The sequence below is a fragment of the Barbus barbus genome (genome assembly GCF_936440315.1).
Source record: "Barbus barbus genome assembly, chromosome: 43".
NCBI classification, from domain to species: Eukaryota; Metazoa; Chordata; class Actinopteri; order Cypriniformes; family Cyprinidae; genus Barbus; species Barbus barbus.
The window spans coordinates 22,133,053-22,148,580 of record NC_136721.1 but is presented as its reverse complement, the minus strand read 5'-3'; the positions used below and the strand labels follow the sequence as shown (position 1 = coordinate 22,148,580).

The 15,528-nt window shown below is 33.6% G+C and overlaps 1 protein-coding gene across 2 annotated transcripts in view; it reads left to right on the top strand.

The window, feature by feature from the left end:
- The window catches only part of LOC306862070 (collagen alpha-1(V) chain-like), a 97,645-nt gene that overhangs the window by 54,066 nt on the left and 28,051 nt on the right, over nt 1–15,528 (top strand). For both annotated transcript variants that reach the window (XM_079404675.1, XM_079404674.1), the window contains exons 10-33: nt 350–391; nt 1,062–1,124; nt 3,312–3,386; nt 5,031–5,123; nt 5,223–5,279; nt 5,376–5,429; nt 5,533–5,586; nt 5,679–5,732; nt 5,927–5,980; nt 6,208–6,261; nt 6,370–6,414; nt 7,266–7,319; nt 7,526–7,570; nt 7,650–7,703; nt 7,800–7,844; nt 9,006–9,059; nt 9,299–9,343; nt 9,459–9,512; nt 10,549–10,593; nt 10,944–10,997; nt 12,931–13,038; nt 13,127–13,180; nt 13,503–13,556; nt 15,453–15,497. In XM_079404675.1, coding sequence (XP_079260801.1) covers nt 350–391; nt 1,062–1,124; nt 3,312–3,386; nt 5,031–5,123; nt 5,223–5,279; nt 5,376–5,429; nt 5,533–5,586; nt 5,679–5,732; nt 5,927–5,980; nt 6,208–6,261; nt 6,370–6,414; nt 7,266–7,319; nt 7,526–7,570; nt 7,650–7,703; nt 7,800–7,844; nt 9,006–9,059; nt 9,299–9,343; nt 9,459–9,512; nt 10,549–10,593; nt 10,944–10,997; nt 12,931–13,038; nt 13,127–13,180; nt 13,503–13,556; nt 15,453–15,497 — 1,356 coding nt within the window. The remainder of the gene's footprint in view (nt 1–349; nt 392–1,061; nt 1,125–3,311; nt 3,387–5,030; nt 5,124–5,222; nt 5,280–5,375; nt 5,430–5,532; nt 5,587–5,678; nt 5,733–5,926; nt 5,981–6,207; nt 6,262–6,369; nt 6,415–7,265; nt 7,320–7,525; nt 7,571–7,649; nt 7,704–7,799; nt 7,845–9,005; nt 9,060–9,298; nt 9,344–9,458; nt 9,513–10,548; nt 10,594–10,943; nt 10,998–12,930; nt 13,039–13,126; nt 13,181–13,502; nt 13,557–15,452; nt 15,498–15,528) is intronic.

Genomic DNA, 15,528 nt, shown 5'->3' with positions numbered 1-15,528 from the left:
AGCAGTAATAGATGGCATGGCAGTCAGATTTTAGCAGTGGATTAATTCTAGAAGTTCTGGAATGTTCAGTCAGCTGTGCTGCAGTCTGAAGATCATCTCACATGCTTCATAAACCGTCAGAGCCATGAGAAACAGGCACCAGTGCTTTAACAGACTTCCTGATGCTGCTGTTTGGTATGATCGTTACAGAGACCCGCGGCCAAGCGCACATCTCACATACACAGTCCACAGAAATTGAAATGATTTTGACCAAAGCTGTGGTGCTCTCACGCTTCAGTTCTTATGTTGATGTTGCAGGTTGTGCTTATGCTGTTATTCTAATGCGTTTGTGTATTTTCTGTTCTTGTAGGGAATGCTGGTCGAAGGCCCACCTGGTCCAGAGGGTCCCACAGTAAGTCTACTTTCCTTCCAAAACCAACCATTTGAATTGAATCTTCTGAGTCAACTGATTCACTAAAACAAACATTCTAAATCATGGTCTAACTTTGGTCCATTGAACTCTATTGGTAATGATAGAACTTGCGACCGTAGTTGCTTTTGGAAAACACAGCCCACTTTGATTAAATCCTGTGAGTCAACTGATTCGCTAAAACTAACCTTCCAAACCAATCAGCTGAATTGAGTCCTCTGAGTCAACTGATTCAAACCAACTGGTTCACTAAAATGAGTTGTACTTCCCAAAGACTGTGCTATACATTGCACCATAAAAATAGTAATGCACACCACTATTTGTTGGAAAACTGAGCTGAGTTGCTAGGAAAGCTGATCTGTTTTCTAGGCCCTGTGACTATTGCTGACAATGCTAAACAGCTGTATGTTTGTTTTGTTGCTACAGTTTCATTCTTGACCAACTTATTTATAAAGCAACTCTTCTCTCAGCTGGAGCATTGATGGATCTGATGGCTCTTTAGAGACTAGAACAACATGAGTTTGAGAAATGGAGCAATGGAACGAATCCATCCGTGATCTAGAGTCTTACCTCACCGGACCAACACCCTTGTGTGTTTGTGTGTTTGCGATGGCTTTATATGTTTCTCACTGTACCGTTGTGTTGTTTTTAGGGTCTCCCCGGACCTCCAGGTTCATCGGGACCCCCAGGTAGCGCTGGAGAGACCGGCGAGAGGGTAAGTAACCATGACAACAAAAACAAGATATGTTCAACAGCACTTAAAATTGTGTTCTGCAACATGCCCAAATCTATAAAATGTTGAACAGGGTGAATGTCTAAAAACTAAAAGAAATGTCCAGGTCATATAAAAAAAAAAAAAAAAATATATATATATATATATATATATATATATATAAGGAATGTGTATCTCATGACTCAGGCTGATACGATACGCATCTCGATGCATAGCCAACGATACGATGCATTAAAGATACATATGAAGCAGCTAGCGATGCGATACGATTCACCCCTATTACGATACAGTGTGATTTGATTCGATTCAACACAATGCGATTCGATGTAATACTATGCAATGTAGAAAATATGATCACTTTTAATGCCTTGAGGCCTGTTTCATAAAACAAGTTAGCCAGGCTTATTTCAGTTAGTCTGACTCATTGTCAAATGATTTGGTTCCATAAAGCAAATTTAACATAGGCCTGGATCAAACTGTGGCAAACTAACCTGGTCTAAAGCAGGCTAACTGTCAGGCTAAGCTGAGCTCCTGTAACACTGACCAATAGGAACACAATAATATTACCACTGACTCTCTCGCATACAATTATTTGACTTTTTTTTTCACAGTTTCTCTGGCTGTACCTTTTATCGTTTGCAGAACAGATTGCAGAAAATTAGAACATTACAATCTAAAATGGCTCTTTAAAGCATTAAAATAACCAAATTAAAAGTTAAAATCAGTGAATTAAAAATGAAAATAAATTATAAATAAAACGACTATATTTTAACAGCTATAAGAAACACACATTAACTCATTTGAGCTTAGCAATTAGTACTGTACTAGCTTACATTTGATTTACCTATTACAATAGTCCCTTTACAGTTACTGCTATCATAAAAATACATTATATGTAGGTTTAAAATTCTACAAAAGACACATTTATTGTCCAACAACAAATATATTAGCAAAATGTATATTTTGCTCAGAATGATTGCACTCCGCTCTGTCTGTTTAGCGCTCATTGCTCTTGCATCCCTTGCCCACTCCTGACAGTAAAATAGATATGTTTGCATGACTTTCTGACATTGACAAATGAAAAATATAACTGTCACATGTCAGTTATGCACTGAGGAAAACACAACGTCTCAAATGCATTAAACTGCACAGATAATATTCGCTGTTTGCCATGGTGGATCGATCTGATCCATGATCGACATTAAGGGCTGCTTAAAAATAAACGTGCACAAATTAGTGAGATTGCGTGAATTTAATTTGCCATTTATGGATCCGCTTTAGCCCGATTGATTTGTTAGGCTATTCCAGGTTAGGTTTTGGACTTTAATTCCCGCTTTTCCTCAGGTCTCTGCAGTGTTGTGATCTTTTTTTACAGTCTATGGTTGTGTGTAGTCAGCAGCGGTGATGAGAGAATGCGCTTGAGAAACAGTTTAGAGAGGAGAAATCAATCTACAAATAAAATAATGCTCACAGATTATTGGTCACTTTCTAAATAAGAAAGGTATAGCGCATCTACTAGTAATTATATATAAATAAATAGTTTTTTACCGATGCAAATATGTTAGAAACAATGCATCGTGATATAAATGCCAACTTGTAGCCGATGCACACTTTTTAAACCGATCGTTGCATCGTTAACTTTTTATGCTGATGCACCGAGCAAATCAGGGAATCATCCCATCCCAATATATATATATATATATATTAAATATAAATCTATCAAAGAATTAAAAATGAAATTACATTTAAATTTTCTAAAATATTAAATATTTATTTATTTGATTATTTATTTAATTTTAAGGTTGTAACATGTTTAATTGTCAAAAATAATGTTACAATGTCAAAAAATCTGAATAGGTAATAAATACATCTTATTAAATTCTTTATGCAAAAACAAAAAAATAAGTATGTGTGTATGTATATATATATATATATATATATACACACACACACACACACATATATACATATATATATATATATATATATATATATATATGAATTAAAATTACATTTTAATTTTCTAAAATATGAAATATATATGAAATATTTTAAATATCTTTAGAGACTCTAATTTTAGAGAGCCTGATTACACTGATTGAAAGAGATAATATTAAAGATCACAATGCTGTTTAATACATTACCCATAATCCTTTGCTCTTTTGACAGGGTCCTCCTGGTCGCTCTGGTCTGCCTGGAGCTGACGGTCTTCCAGGACCTCCAGGGACTGTCCTGATGTTGCCTGTATGTAAAGCTGAGCACAATCACCAGATACACACTTACAATTAAACATTAAAATGACAGATAAACTACTGATTGATACACGCTTGCACACCTTTTAACTCTTACAGTTTAAAGCCCCGTTTCTCTGTACTGAGGTCAGTTTTAGCCTGTAGACAGGATCTGCAGTGCGTCATAATGAATGTTCAGAACCATTAGTTCTTGCGCTGGCTTGATTTATTTTCACAAATTCCACATCATACTCTCAGCTTTTCCAAATTTCCTCTTTCCCAGCTGTTACTCCAATACAGTTGTTTTTTTTTGTTTTTTTTGATTCCGGAACGTGTATCGACTTCACAATGTCGAGAGCTCTGGAATGCTTCCATGTCAAATCACCACATTAAAAAATTATTTTGTGTTATATATGTGTTTATAGTCAACATGTGATTGTGATTAAACCCCACCCTAAACACTACAACCAAAAAAAAGACGATGAAAATCAATACAGAGCCATGAAGCACAGATTCACTTTGAAACTAGTGGTCATACTCTTGGAGGTGTAGGGATCGAGTTCAGCCACCAGATGGCAGTGCTGAATAACTTGACTCATGTACAGACAAAGGCACAGAAACACCACTACCAACTGCATACTACCATACTAGGCATACTACTTATCAAACTGTTTCTGCTTTTCTTATTTCTGCCTTATCTTTACATGGAAGAAATAGTAAGAGTAGTATGCTAGTCTGAATTCAGCTCAGAGTACATTTGGTATAACATGCTACTGCACGTATTTTATGATTTTTTTTTTTTTGCAGTACGTACTGTACACTACTGCAATTTTAAAACATTTTATTTGACATATAATGAACTTTTTAAAATAGATTAAACAATTTAGAACTATTTTATTTTAAAACATAATTTTATTTTTGTCTTTTTTTTTTTTTTTTTACATAAAATGAATATTTTAAAATTATTTATTTTAGAGTTATTTTATTTTATTTGAAATTTTCCTGAACATTTTCAACTAGGTGAAATACTTTAGCTCTATTTTATATTATTTTATATTCAAATACATAATTTTATTTTAGTTTAACATATAATGATTTTTTAAATAGATGGAGCACTTTAGATCTATTTCATTTTAAATGCATTATTTTATTATTTTTTTATTTGAATGAATATTTTAAAATTGGTGAAACACTTTAGAGTTGTTTTATGTGATGGAATTATTATTATTATTTTTATTAACTTTATTTTAATTTATTTAATTTTATTTTGTTTTATTTTATTTGATCATACACTGAACTTTTTTAACTAGGTGAAACACTTTAAATCTATTTTATTTGAACATATAATGAACATTTTTCAGATGAATTTTATTTATTGCTATAGCTGGATGTCACTCATTGAATGTAGCATGCAACTTGAGTTTTGGATTCAACCCCCCCAAAATAAAAAATGTTAAGTTAATGTTAAGATAAATTAATGTATATATACATTTTTTTTTAATTATTGAAATATTTTATTTTCAAGTACATTTGATTTGATTTGATTTTATCATATGGTGATCATTCTAAAACAGGTGGAACATTTTTCGCTCTTGCTATCATGTCTAAAGTAAACTATCATAGTCTAAATGTTGATGAGTTGGTTCTGTCTCTGTAGTTCCGCATGAGTACAGGAGGCGACAGCGGACACAAAGGTCCTGCCGTTTCTGCCCAAGAGGCACAGATGCAAGCCATCATGCAGCAGGCCAGGGTAAAAACACACACTTACACTAATACACACTATATATCACACACACACACACACACGCATCTCTGTGCAAACTAATCGTTCTGTGTCATTATTATACAGCTGGCAATGAGGGGTCCAACCGGACCCATGGGTTTGACAGGCCGTACCGGTCCTCTGGTACGTCTGTATATCTATTTTCAGTCTGTGGAAATGACGATATCTATGATATTAAGATGAGTCTGATATGTTTCGTGCTTGATTTGATTTTCCCAGGGTCCTCCCGGTGTTCCTGGACTGAAAGGAGAGTCTGGGGAATCAGGACCTCAGGTAGGCATCACAGGTTACCCACAATCCTCAGCTATTTGATGGTATTTGAAGACATTTTAATGTAGGATAGAGCTGTTGTAAGACCTGTGTGTGTTTTTTTTAGGGTCCTCGTGGTCCACTGGGATCCGTAGGCCCTCTTGGAAAGCCTGGTAGAAGGGTATGTTTGCGTTTTGCTGTTGTTATTGTTATTAACCTGTTCATTCTGTATAAAAAGTTTTATGAACAAGAATCATGTTTACTGTGGCTTAGGGTCGACCTGGCTCAGATGGAGCCAGAGGGATGCCCGGACAGACGGGACCAAAGGTAAAACTAATGAGATAAAGGTATTTTACGACAAATATATTTTAGAATGACACACAATAAGGAATTGTGTACAATAAGATGCCAGAAAGCAAAAGGCGTCAACTTTGATTTCATGTAGAGAAAGTACAGTAGCTTATTTATTAAATGTTAATATCCTACCATTCTGAACTGTTTCCTGTCTGTGTGCTTCACAGGGTGACCGAGGATTCGATGGGCTCGCTGGTTTGCCTGGAGAAAAGGGTCACAGGGTAAACACATTTTAAAATAAATGGAACATTTTATTATTTTCTTTTCTTTTCTTTTATTTGTAAATGGCTTTCTGCAATACATGATTCTGATTTGGCCAATTTAATAAAAAATATTTTAGTTAAGGTCAAATTTAATCCATTTGTTTATTTATTTGGCAGTAATCATGTTAAAAGGAGGGTGATTCCTTCTATGAAAACTAAACTAATCTTTGTCATTGTTGTTGTAGGGTGAGACGGGTCCTCAGGGGCCACCTGGACCTCCAGGAGAGGATGGAGAAAGAGTATGAGCTTCTTATTTGAATCCCTTCCTGTTTCCTTCATCATCAATGTTATTGTTCTATATCTAAATGAATCTTGATGTCATGATGACATCATTTCCTGTATCCCAGGGCGATGATGGTGAGGTCGGACCCAGAGGTCTGCCCGGAGAATCGGTGAGTTCATATCTCCTCCAGCATCCCAGCATGCTCTCTTCTCCTCTGTTATCCACTAGATCGTAGTGTCACGTAACATGAAACCACAGATTCATGTCACTCTTTTTTTGAGGTGTCCGCTGCATTTGACTCATTATGGATGTGAAGTGAAAGACACATTCAGAGACAGAAAGTGTAGTAGACCTGAAAACATTCAGTCAATTAACCACTAGTTAAATAAGCAGTTTAAGACTCTGCCCAGCAGGGGCGCTCCATCTTCACCATTTAGATTGAGAGTGACTTCCTCCGCTCTTGCATATACACATAAACACAATCAGTAGTATTTTAGGGTCAGGTTTAAAAATGAAGCTCATGAGATGAAGAGTCATTTAAGTGGCACAGAAAGAGTTGTTTTATTCATCTTGAGATCACATAAATAAATAGATTTTATTTGACTTAAATAAGAAATTAATTAGTACTTTAGATAAGTATGTTTAAAATGAAGCACATGAGATGAAGAGTCATTTAAGTGGCATAAAAAGGCAGTTTTTAGTCACGTTGAGATTACATGGCTGGGTGAATGCTTTATTTTATTTTAATTTATTTTATTTTTGCAAAAAGTGGAAAAAGAAGGTGGAACACTTTGTCTCATTTATTTTATTTTTCTTTCATGCAAATAAGAAATAAATAGTACTTTAGGCGAGTATGAGCACATGAAATGAGAAACGTAAAAAATGTAAAAGGTATAGAAAAAGCTGTTTTTTTTATGTTGAGGTCACATGACCGGGCGAATGCTGCCCACTTTATCTCAGTAAAGCCTCTATTATCAGACACTTTCAGCTGAACACAACTCTCCATCTTCTCTTTTTCAGGGTCCTCGTGGTTTGTTGGGCCCCAAAGGTCCCCAGGGGGCCCCAGGACCTCCCGTGAGTACAAACTTCATCTTTATCTGAATCAGTTAGTTTTCATCTGAAGTCATTAACCTTCATGGTATATATTTACTTACAAATAAATAGCTTAATTATTAATGTCTCAATATTTTTTAAATGTGAGAATATGTAAATGTGTAAATATTTTTTAAACGTGTTAAATTCATTTTCATTTATTTTGATTCTCCTTTTTATCATTTTAGGGTGTGACTGGTATGGACGGACATCCTGGACCTAAAGGAAACATTGTAAGTCTGTGACACAAACACACACACACTTCTGTACACACACATATTCACATTATTATGCTTCTGTTTTCACCATCAGGGTCCTCAAGGTGAGCCAGGTCCTCCAGGACAACAAGGCAACCCTGGAGCCCAGGTATTCATCAGGCCACGCCCACACAGAAATATCTATCCCACCTGTTATTGACTTCATTAACCAGTCAACATCCTCTAATCCTGTCCTCTTCCACAGGGACTTCCAGGTCCTCAGGGAGCGATCGGACCTCCAGGAGAGAAGGTGAGATCGCATGTGTGGATGATCGATGGAAGGATGCTTCTCTGGTTAATGGATTAATGCCTTTATATAGAGCTTGTATGTGTGTGTGCGTTTCTATTGATAATGTTTGTTTATATTAAATTGATCAAGACAGTAAAGTCATTTACATGAAACTGTATAATGTTACAAATAAGTGCTGTTCTTTTCAACTTTCTACTCAATAAAGAATCCTGAGAAAAAATGTATCAGGGTTTCAAAAAACAAAAACAAAATTGAAGCAGCAACAACTATTTTCAGCATTGATAATAATAAGAAATGATTCTTAAGCAGCAAATCAGCATATTAGAATCATTTCTGAAGGATCATGTGACACTGAAGACTGAAGTAGTGATGCTGAAAATTTAGCTTTGCATCACAGGAATAAATTACATTTTAAAATATATTTAAATAGAAAACAGTTATTTTAAATGGTAATAATATTTCACAATTTTCTGAATTTTTTTTACTATATTTTTGATTAAATAAATGCAGCTCAGATGAGCATAAGAGGCTTGTTTCAAGAACAAAACAATCTTATTATAACCTTTTAACCTTTTCATTTCTAAATTGAAATGATTATTATTATTAGTAGTAGTAGTATTGCTGGACTTAAAGATTGCAGATTGTAATAAAGAATAATTATTTTGGTGAAATATTTTATTATTGTTTATAATTAACAGTTTTGTTTTGTTTTAATATTATTATTAGTAGTAGTAGTAGTATATAATATATATATATAAAAATAATCTGATTGCCAAATCAAAGCCATTTTACTGTTATGTGACAAGAAAACCATAAAACAAGAAGTTATATGATTTGAAAATAATTATGACAATGTGTACATTTTATTAATTTTTACTTACACCACTTTTTTATAGTCATTAAAGTAAAATATTGATTGAAAATGTTTTTTTTTCAACCCTGCATGAATAAAAAGCTTGCATATTTAAGAACTGAGCACATACTTTTAAAGCAGATTTTCATCATTCTGGACATTGATATTTGTTATTAACCCGTCTACACACTGACCACTTTAACTTATTGATCGCTCTAGTGGATGATCTTCATGAATGGGTGTTGAAACAGGAAGTGTGTGCTGAGTGTTAATGGACTGAGTGCTAATGCTGGTTTTCCTCTTCTCAGGGTCCCACTGGAAAACCAGGCTTAGCGGGAATGCCAGGAGCCGACGGACCTCCGGTGAGTCCGGGAAACGCACACGTGCTTCACGTCTGATCATCTCAAGCTCCATTGTTTGTGTATCAGAGAGATTTCATTGTAATAATAATTACAGTACAGCGATCTGCCTGGCAGTTCTTCACAGACACACATTGTTCACATCTATTCTCAATGCCTATTCTATCCACATTTCACGGTTTTATATCTAACTACTGCAGCATAACGTATCATTTCTCTTTAACTTTGTGTCACAAACACAGGGCCACCCAGGAAAAGAAGGGCCATCCGGAGAGAAAGGACACTTGGTATGTTTATCCTTCATTCCTCTATCCGGAGAGTTTCTTTATAGACAGTTCTCTTGTACAAATCTAGCTTCAGATGTGATCAATAACTCCATCGATAACTGATTGTGTTTTACAGGGACCTCCTGGTCCTCAGGGGCCGATCGGATATCCTGGGCCTCGAGGTGTTAAGGCAGGTGTTTTTTAATCCTCATTGGTCATAGCAGAACTCATAACGATCTCTCATTGGTCAGTGGGTATTGTAGATTAATATATATATATATATATACTTACATACATGTATGTGTGCGTATTTATATATACATATAAATATACACAGTATACAAATGTATATTATGTAAATAAATATTATTTTGGTGCGATTATTCATGATTAATTGATTTTACAGCCCTATTAAATTATAGTATATTATATTTTATTTTAGTTCTGTCTCATGATTAATCGCGATTAATTGCATCCAAAATAAAAGGTTTTGTTTACATAATATATGAATGTGTACTGTGTATATTTATTATCTATATATATATATACACACACAGTATATATTTAGAAAATATTTACATTTATACATTTCTATATTGATATTCTTATATTTTATATTATATAAATATATTTAATATATAAACATAACATATTTTTCTAAAATATATACATGCATGTGTTTGTATTTATATATACATAATAAATATACCCAGCATACACACATATATTATGTAAATAATAACTTCAATAGGATGCGATTAATCGCGATTAATCGTTTGACAGCACTAATTTTATTGTTATGTTATGGCATGTAATCACAAAATTTTATTGTGCCAATTGTGATTAATCGTTTTTAAAACCCTGCTATATTATATTATATTATGTAAAATGTAATGAATGCTTTGTGAAGAATGCATTATCCAATCAAGATAATGGTTTAATATAAATATATCTATATTTCATACCAAATGAATGCATAGATTTAAAAAAAAAATTGCAATTAAATTAAAATGCACTATTGTAATCCACTGTGAGTCGGGTTGCTGCCTACAGTATATAGACAGTAGAGTTTAATGCAGATTGCTAGGGTTTGAGAGCTTTTATCACCTTCATGGTTTCTAGTCAGTGTTCGTGATACAGTGAGTCAATCTCAGGGGTTCGGTTTGAAGTTTAGATGAACTCTGTTGATCTTTTTTCTTTTGCTCTTTCGCTCTTTCTGTCTGCAGGGTGCTGATGGAGTCCGCGGGCTGAAAGGAAACAAGGGTGAAAAGGTAATTTCAGAGTGTGTTTGTGCGACTGCCTCCGTATGGAGACGAGCTGTTGTGTGTGTGTGTGTGCTGACGGCTAACGCACTGCTCCTGTGTCATTAATGTTTCATTTCTGCTTCTGAATATGGAAACCGGTGTACTCCAAGATGCATTTTTGACCTTCCAGCTTTGGTCATTAAAAAGTTGTATCCTGCGAGAGTGCAGCAGGAAAATAAGATTAGGCCCCGGCAAATAGCAGAAATAGCAGTTGCCATGGAGATCCGTCGCTTTGCATTTGTCAAAAAAGGGGTATTATGTGCGAAAGGAAGTTTGCAACGCTCTCAGTGACACATCTTCATCTCTTTCCTTCTCAGGGAGAAGACGGATTTCCAGGATTTAAGGGAGATATGGGCATCAAAGGTGACAGGGTAAGAGACTTATTCGCAGGTTGAAGAGGTTATTTGTGTTTGGCTTTATCTCTGGAGAATTATGGGATTTGATTTCTCTTTTCACTTGGGTCGATCTTTAATTCTCAGAGCATCTCTGAGGAGGCACATAAATCACAGTGGGTCTGTATTTAGTGGTGCATCACTATTACTTTTGTTCATACTTGCTTTGGGATTTGAACAAAAATAGACATCTACAGAAAAAAGGACCCTAAGGACCATAACCTGGCAATTTGGCCACATAGAAATGTGTTAAAAACATCTTAGCGATATCCCCAGAAGACATTCACAGACATTTTTCACACAAAATGCAGAGAAATTGTGTCATTTAGGACTCCAGAAGTGGGTCGAATGGCATGTATAATATTCACCCAGCCTAATTGATCTGATTTTTTTGCTGTTATAAAGTCCGCTGACTCAGCCGTGGCACTGGGTAAATGTCTGTGATGAGCAAACGCGCACCGCTCTAGGTTATTAGGGACCAATATGCAAACGCTTCTGGATTTAAGTGGGTGGACATTGTCCCAAATTACCATTTACTCTTGTTAAATGCCACGCACGCACACACTTCACTATTCCCATGCTGCTCAAGTGCCAGTCTTTGCCTATTATATTGCTAAACTGGCAAAAACATCAAACACACACTAACTGTACACACAAACTTGTTTCATTATTAAATTCTGGGATTGTTTATTCAAAGATGTCCAACCAAAAACATTCAAAGAAAAACCCTTTATAATTTACAGGAATTAGGAGATGAAAATAAGTAGTGCTGTCAAATGATTAATTGCATCCAAAATAAAAGTTGTTGTTTGCATAATATATGTGTTCTGTGTATAAATACACACACATACAGTATATATTTGGAAAATATTTACATGTTTATATTTATATTCATATAATTTATATTATAAATAAGTGCATTTAATATATAAAAATAACATATTTCTCTGAAATATATACATGCATGTGTGTGTATTTATATATACATAATAAATATACACAGTATACATATATTATGTAAACAAAAACGTTTATTTTGGATGCGATTAATCGTTTGACAGCACTAAAAATGAGTCATTAAATTATAATTTAAAAAAAGTTAAGTTGTAAAATTTTAGGAATTGAGAAATAGTTTTTAGTTGTTCATTTTGGGGGGGAATTAAATTAGTAAAGATCATATGTATTTTTAAAAACAAAATAATTTTTAGCTTATTTTAAAGCTTGTTTTGTCTTATTTTAAAATGTTTTAAGCAATATTGGTGCCCTTGGAAGATTGGTTTAAATATTTTAATTATTTAAAATAATTAATTGTAAAATTCCGGAAATATGGGGGTGAATTTAATCAAGAAATATCTTAATTTTGGATGGTTATAGCTTTTTTTTGTCTTTAAAACATTTAAAGTGCTCTTGATACCATCTGTTGCTTTTTAGTTGTTTTACTAATTTTAAGATTTTTTGGTCTATTATTAAAACATCTTGAAGCCCTCTTTAAATAATTGAATTATTTAAAATAATTCAATTTTAACATTCTAGAAATTTTGGGGGTGAATTAAATTAAAAAATATTGTAATTTGAGTTATTTTAGCTCATTCTAAAGCCTGTTTTGTCTTATTGTAAAACATTTAAGACATTTTGAAGCCCGCTTGGAAGTTTTCTGAGGAATATATAGGGACTTGTTCTATACATTTTCAATGTATTTTTCCCCTGAAAGCAACTTTTATTATTTATAAATTCAATTACATCACTCAATGTTAGAGTAAATGTAAATGAAGTATCCTCTGATATGATTGGCTGGCATACAGTTGTAATTTATCCTATCACTGTATGTATCATTCATCAGAACAGGGCTCTAAAAATATAAAAATCTCTCGTTTCTGAGGGAAATGTCTCATATAAACCCTAATGTATTCAGGGAGAACTTGGTGCTGCTGGACCCAGAGGTGAAGACGGGCCTGAGGGACCCAAAGGAAGAAGCGGTTTACCTGGAGACGCTGGACCACTCGGGACGACCGGAGAGAAGGTGTTTATATCTATAAATGCATCGTGAAGTTTGTCAGTGTTTTGTCATGACTGATTAGTTATATTTCTTCTCTGTACTTTGGTTTTAGGGTAAGCTCGGTGTGCCCGGGTTGCCAGGTTATCCAGGAAGACAAGGCCCCAAGGTAAATAGACCTGATCTGCCTGCGATTACCCAGCATCCACAGCAGCCGTGTTCGAGTGTGTGCATGTATTGATAGAAGGACAAGGTTGTGTGTGTGCGTGCATGCATTAGAGTAGGATTGGAAGGCAGACATGTTTGAACTTCTTGATCAAAGCTAAGTGGATTTACCCATAATGCCATCTGGTGTCAGCTTTCCGTTTGACCGTGACCCAGCATGCACTGCTGCAACAGCACTTTTCTTCTCTTCTCCTCCTTTTATCCCTCTCTCCCTCCTCGCTTTGATGGACCTGTGAATTAATCGCTCTCTCTCTTTTCCTCTTCAGGGTTCTCAAGGATTCCAGGGATTCCAAGGAACCAGCGGAGAGAAAGGCGCGAGGGTGTGTAAAATAGATATCCATATGGATTTGAGTTTTCCTGTCTCATTAGATTTATTTATTTCATCTTATTTTAAAGATGAAAAGATATACTCTCACTGGTTTTCTCTCGAGTTTGTGGATTTTGAGAAAGAAATGCAGGATAATCATTTAGGATAACATAATGCAAAAGATATAATATAACTTGTAGAATAGGACTGATGTAATATACACCATTTCAATAAAGGCAATTTGATTAATCTTATGAAGTGTGCAAGAAAATTAACTTAGCTCTATTTCGGTTCGATTTTTATTCTCTGTTAAGATATTAAAAATAAAGAAATTCAGAAGCACTGTTAGGGGAATATTTAACTAAATCTAAAACTGTTAAAAACTTTTTAATTGAAATAAAGCTGAAGTAATAAAAATTCTATTATTGGATGGAAAAACTATAAATTAACTGAAAACTGAAATGATTAAAATAAATAAAAAATAGCCCAAATAGTAATATTTATAATAGTAATAATAAATGACTAAACGTTAAACTAAAACTAAAATCAAAATGAAAACTGCATATAAAATGACTGAACATTAGAATTAAAATGAAGATTGAAAATATAAAAATAAACAAAAACTAAAACTGAAATAAAAATGAACCTAAATAGTAATATTTAAACTAAAAATTAAAGCAAAAACTAAACATTAAACTAAAAATTAAAACTGAAAATATAAAAATATATAAATAATACTAAAATAACACTGCCTAAAAATGAACATTGTCATCTTTTACTCACCGTCATGTCATACCATAGGCAGAATAAGTAAAAATGACAAATAAAGGTAATAAAAGTAATCATTTCGAAGGCACACGATAGGGTTTTGTCTCAGTATATGGAAGCTAACATTCTCTGAGTAACCCCCCCACCCCCCAGCTCTCTGCACTGATGCTTTATTGGCTGCATATCATCACATTTAAGCTGAGAGCAGCAGCCGGCTGCCATTAGGAAGACAATGCAGTCTTCCATAAACACATTATAATCCAAAAACCTCTTATTCTCTCAAGCCATTAAACACACACAAACACACAAACACACACACACACATACACACACACTCAGACTGCATTCATTTGTTGATGCAAAACTTTCTTTGTTCCACCATAACTATCTGCATGAAGTATTCATGAGATGGAGAGATGCTAATATAATCTACAGATAATCAAATTAATCATAATGTTCTACTAGGCTAAAAGAAATATTGCTTATGGTTTTGTTGAAATTACACAAATAATGACCATCATTTTTAATGACTGAATTAGCTGAAAAGAGCATTTGAACAGAAAGTGAAGCATAAGAATTTAAAATCACACATTTATTTAGCTATTTCTACTTCTCCTAAATTTTAGTAAATGGTTTTACTAAAACAAAAATAGTCTTCAATTAATAATTGTTAATAAAGTGTAATTTAATTGTTGTTGTATTTATTATATTTGTATATTTTAATATTTTAAATGTAACAAATATCTTTTAAAAATTTATAATATTAAATTAATAATTATTCACTCGATGGACCGTTTAATTATTATATATTATTGTTAATTTAAAAATATTTATTTATTTATTTATTTATTTTACTAGAATTTATTAAATATAACAGATATCCTTTAGGAATAAATAATATTGATAATTATTCATGCAATGCACAATTTAATTATTATTGTTAATTAAGAATTTATTTTAATTTTATTAGAATTTAAATATCTTTTAAAAAATGTATGCTTATGCTTCTTATTTTATCAGAATGTATTCCTTATAACATAATATCATTTAAAAATAAAATAATAATAATAAAAGTAATAATAGGGAACTGACATAATTATTTTTTTCTCCATTAATTCACTTTATGCTCTCTCACAAACAGGGGACAGCCGGAAAGTCGGGACCCCGAGGACAGAGAGGACCCACGGTAAGGCAACAAAGTTAGGACAAAAACAAAC